This window comes from Oryzias latipes, chromosome 1 (assembly GCF_053564925.1).
Source record: "Oryzias latipes strain Hd-rR chromosome 1, Olatipes_Hd-rR_3.1".
Lineage (NCBI taxonomy): Eukaryota > Metazoa > Chordata > Actinopteri > Beloniformes > Adrianichthyidae > Oryzias > Oryzias latipes.
The window spans coordinates 33,192,130-33,196,881 of NC_136237.1; the positions used below are offsets into that span (position 1 = coordinate 33,192,130).

Below are 4,752 nucleotides of genomic sequence, written 5' to 3' on the forward strand. Positions count from 1 at the left end.
TTCGCCTAAGAAAATATTTTATTATTTGAATGAAAAGGAAGGTAACAAAATACAATTCACATTACAAGTGTTATAAAAAAACATATTTTTCAGTAATGAAAAATTTGTCGCTACATTAAGTTCAGCACAAAATAGAAAACTGTCACATTCATCCACTTCGACTGTATTTCAGCCGCAGATATCTCAAGAAAAATGGAAACGTTTGTGATGATTGACAGAAAGAAGTATTGTAGTTACAGCCCTGAAGTTTTCTTGAATTCCCATAAAATAAGTTACAAGTGCAGATAAATTCTTATCCTTTAAACACCCGCCGCAGCTAATAAATGAAACTTTATTCACAAGATAAAAATTCCGAACTGTGTTTTCATAACTGAGTGGTTTCAGTCACAGTCTAAGTATTACCATATAACATTCAAAAATCTTTTTTTTTTGGCCACATCTCGGATGTGTTGACATTTTAATGCAACTGGACAGAAAATGCCAGACCAACAGAAAATAGAAAGACTTTTGCTTTGTCTGGTTGGTTCACTTTCAACTAAATCAAGAGAATTAGAGAAACTTTCATCCCTCCCACAGTAAAACTACAACAATCTTCATGTGTTCTTAAAATAAAACTCCCTCTTTTCAGAGTCTTTCTCTGCAAAGCTCCACTGCACCACGTACACAAACAAAAGCAGTTATGGTGCTGAGGATTTTATCAGAGCAGGAGTAGCAGACCATTCAACTTGAAGATGTGGATGATACAGGTTGACCTATTTTCTTACCTGTTCCACACCATCAGGACAAGAAGTCATGTTTAGTTCACATTTTGACCAGAATACTGTGGCCCTTTTTTTCTTACCTAAAAAAGCTAGTTCATGGTATTGTTGCTGTTCGCACATTTATTTTTTATTTGTAAAATGTGAAGCATTTGTCAAAGCATGATTCAGCTGCACCTCTATCATACTTCTTAACTTTTTGGCTTTACTAAATACCCCAAAATACCATTGTTGCCAGAGTCTATGACTTGAAGAGCTTGGGATATATAGATTTAATTGGAGATGAAGTGTTGATTATGTTTCCAGTGGAAATGATCGACTCCTGCCCCACGTCCAACCTCTGAGAGCCCACTTCACTCCTGCTGAAACTGTACTCCAGGAACGTCCCAAACCTGTTGATCTGTCCGCCTGTGGCAATCAGACATGGCAGACACAGCAGCCTCAGAATGGCTACTCTCATGTCTCTACTGGTCAGAGTGTAGATGATGGGGTTGAGGAGTGAGTTGATCATGGCTAGCCCGAGGAAGTAGTCGGCTTTGTATAGTAGTTCGCACTTGCCACTGGAACAAAAAAAGTCTAAGAGGAAGAGGACAAACAGAGGCATCCAGCAAGCGATGAAGACACCCAGAACAATAGTCACTGTCTTTAGCAGGGCTATGTACTTCTTAGACTTTCTTGATAAACTTCTTCTCGTGGGTCCTGTCAGGCCCTGCCTCTGGCGCTGTGTGTTGGTGCGCACAATGTGAAAAACTCTGGCATAAAGAACCACAATGGCCAAAAGCACTGCACTGAACACGGAGACGCAGAATAGGATGTAGCTTTTGTCATAAAGTGGGAACACTGTTGAACATTGGTCCAACTTTCCAATGCAGTTCCATCCCAAAATGGGAAGCACCCCCAGAAAACCTGCCAGGGCCCAACTTGCTATGATAAGTGCCACCATCCGTCCCCGCTTGGCCCCGTGGTACGGACGCATGGCCATCATAGTGAAATGCCGTTCGATTGCAATCGCCAGCAAACAAATAACAGAGGCGGCCAATGTGATGAAGACTCCCCCTTCCCTGAGGAACCAGAGCAAAGGCGTCAGTTTTAAGGTGTGAGGTCCAGACATGAGAATGTTAGCTATATAAGCAATCCCAGCCAGAAGGTCGGACAGAGTCAAGTTTCCCAGAAGGTAATACATGGGTAGATGGAACTTCTTGTTCCTCCAAATAGCGATGAGAACCACAGCATTCTCCAGGATGATGATACCACACAGCACCAACAATGCGATGCTCTCAGGTTTCAGCCCGACATGGCAGCGGTCGTCCTTCAGCTTGCCAGTGTAGTTGTAATGATCCACAATGACTGATTTGTTTGGGCAGCTGCAGAGCGGCACTGAGCAGCCAGGCGAGGGACTGAGGGAGGTGGAGAAGTTTTCTGGAGAAAGAGAACTTGAAGCCGTCATCCCGGCGGTTTGTTTCTGTCAACCCTCTTGGACTCGGTGGCTAAAGAGTCATGTTTGGCACTGGCAGGGGGCCAGTAAAAATTTCTGGGATCAAAATAGATGCAAAAAAAGGCACCGCTTCCTCAGCAAATTAAAGGGTTACATGAATTTGATATACAGTAAAAACCATGTAGATGTTTTGCTTTTCACCAAAAGGTGGTGCTCTTGAGTTCTTGTTGATTATGCAGCTCGGAACCTGTGGAGAGAAAAAAAGAAACTATTTAGACTTTGGAAGCAGCGAAATTATTCTGCAAGAAAAAAAAAACTCCAAAAACTGAAGAGAAGGGCAGAAAAAGAGTCAGAACTTCCGAGATTGTTCATAAAGTTCAAAAACTTTGAGTAATAGTTGTTGCTTGCAGGAAATAATCGAAAGGCAGATGGTTGGTTGTCAAACAAGCCTGTACATTTTTTCAGTTTTCTTTTAAACTGCATTTGTCCCTTGTAAAATTGTTGAGCAGGAACCCTTGCAACTGATTTTATATACATTAAGCTGATTCTCATGGTGTAAATGAAGAGTTTCTGCTTGACCAAAATAGCTACTACAGTTAAAATGGGCTTGAGGGGGGAAAAAAAGAAACAGAAGGCAGTGTGACTATCTAAAATTCCTTGTTTTTAAAATTTTTAAGGAAGTTGTTCAAAAGGATATTTACTCATGCCACTGTACTTAGGTTAGTACACACATTCATGATGAGTCCTTTTGCATTCACTCCATGAATGACGAAGAAAATCTTCTAAAACAGACCTTCAGAAATTGAGTGCTTTTGCACTCTCTATTTTATTTTTTTCATTTTATAAAGTGTCCTTTAAGTTTAATGTTTAACTCGTTTAAGTTTGAAATAATTATCTATCATGAATGTAAATGAGATCCTTTTAGAAACTTAAAATGTTAGCAATTTCAATTTTTTAACTAAAGGTTTAACCCAAAAAAGCTTAATTTTCTTTTAGCAAAAAGTAATTTAATCTAGACGTTTCATTCACATTTTAACCCCTCTGAAACTTTATTTACAGTTAACTTAAAATAAAAGCTTTATCTGTGGTTCAGATTTTTGTTTTAATTACACCAATAGTTTTAAATGACATGTCAAATATGTTTACAGCAATAGTTTAAAAAAAAAAGTTTAAATAATTGTTTCTTCGACAAATTACCTGGGAACTGCGTCGGCGCCGCTCTTATCCTGCACTTCATCTGCTTTTTGGTCGGCAGAATCCGGCCGAGCGCCGTCAGGGAGTAAGTTATTGTCAAACTGACAAGGCAGAGGGAGTGAGGACTTCAGTTGAGACATGCTGCAGCTCTGGGGGTTGGCCTAAAACTCAAACTCTTCCCCCCCTTTACATTTTTCTGCAAGCTTCCTCTCTCTCACACTCATGCTCATGTTGCACTGAAGTCTCATGATCCCAAACCTCTTGATATCTCTCTAATTGGTTGGTCCTCATATTCAAAATGTGCAGGTTCTGCATATCTAAGGACGTATTGCAAGTCTTTAAAAAGTGGGTGCTTCTCGCTAAAATGATCATAAACTTTGTTGGTTGCATGAGATTTAAACGTTTGTAAGCTGTCAGAACAGTGTTAATCTTAAAAATTGCAATACAATAAGGCGAGACGAAGCTGTAACACACTAATTAAAAGTATCAATGGCAAGCAAGTCCTGTTTATTCCCATCATGAGTTCTTATCTTTGCATTGTTTCATACTTCATTTCACTTTTGCAACAGGTTTACCGGAGGAACCAGTTCGTCACAGACACAGCCCGGTAACAGTTTTTTCAAACAGCCTACGCCGGATTTGAACACTGAGCTTTTGTATTTTCATTGTAGTGCGTCACTCCCACATTTACCCAAGCGAATGAAATCTGATTTGGTAGTTTAATACGGACAAGATGACATTCAAATTTTATTCACAGGGCTCATCAGGGAGGTTGCGTTTGACGCGCCTCATTGGTTCACCTGTGAAACGAATCAACTGTGAAACTCACAGTTCCCAAACAAGGCAAGTGGAAAAGAATTTAGGACATTTTACCGGTTTGTCTGAGATTTTTATACTGCCCATATCATTGGACATGAGGCTGCATGTGCATCAGTAACAGCTGGGACTAGAGCAACTTTCCCTTATCCACAGTGTTTGAAGTGTTGGGAATCCTCTCCGGAAGAATCCCAGGGATACTAAACCACAGAGAGACACAGTTCAAACAGTCTCTTCCTCCTCTGTGCCTGTTTGGTGTGGAGTTACATGGCTAAACATGGGGATCCTCTGTTTTCATATTTCCTTTTCTTTCTTCGTTACAGCCATTTTTTGTTTTTGTTTCTCACACCTCTTGCCTCTGTTTCCGTGACTCGTCTGCAGCACATGCTTTTCATCCACATTCATGGTCATATCTTGACAGGTTAAATGGGCTGCTTTCCAAGCTTCTGATAGTGTGCGCCAAATCTGACTGCTGACATGTTAAAAAAAGAAAAAGCTGCCATCCTGCTGCACCTTCAATCAAAACGTCAGTCCAGCAGCAGACGTGGA

The 4,752-nt window shown here is 40.4% G+C and overlaps 1 protein-coding gene across 1 annotated transcript; it reads right to left on the bottom strand.

The window, feature by feature from the left end:
* Positions 1-3,522, bottom strand: s1pr5b (sphingosine-1-phosphate receptor 5b). The gene is made up of 2 exons (XM_004065697.4): positions 3,391-3,522; positions 1-2,440 (listed from the first exon to the last, which is right to left on the bottom strand). The coding sequence occupies exon 2, from the start codon at positions 2,203-2,205 to the stop codon at positions 1,000-1,002; it is 1,206 nt and encodes a 401-aa protein (XP_004065745.1). The 5' UTR covers positions 2,206-2,440; positions 3,391-3,522; the 3' UTR covers positions 1-999.
* Positions 3,523-4,752: the final 1,230 nt, after the last annotated feature.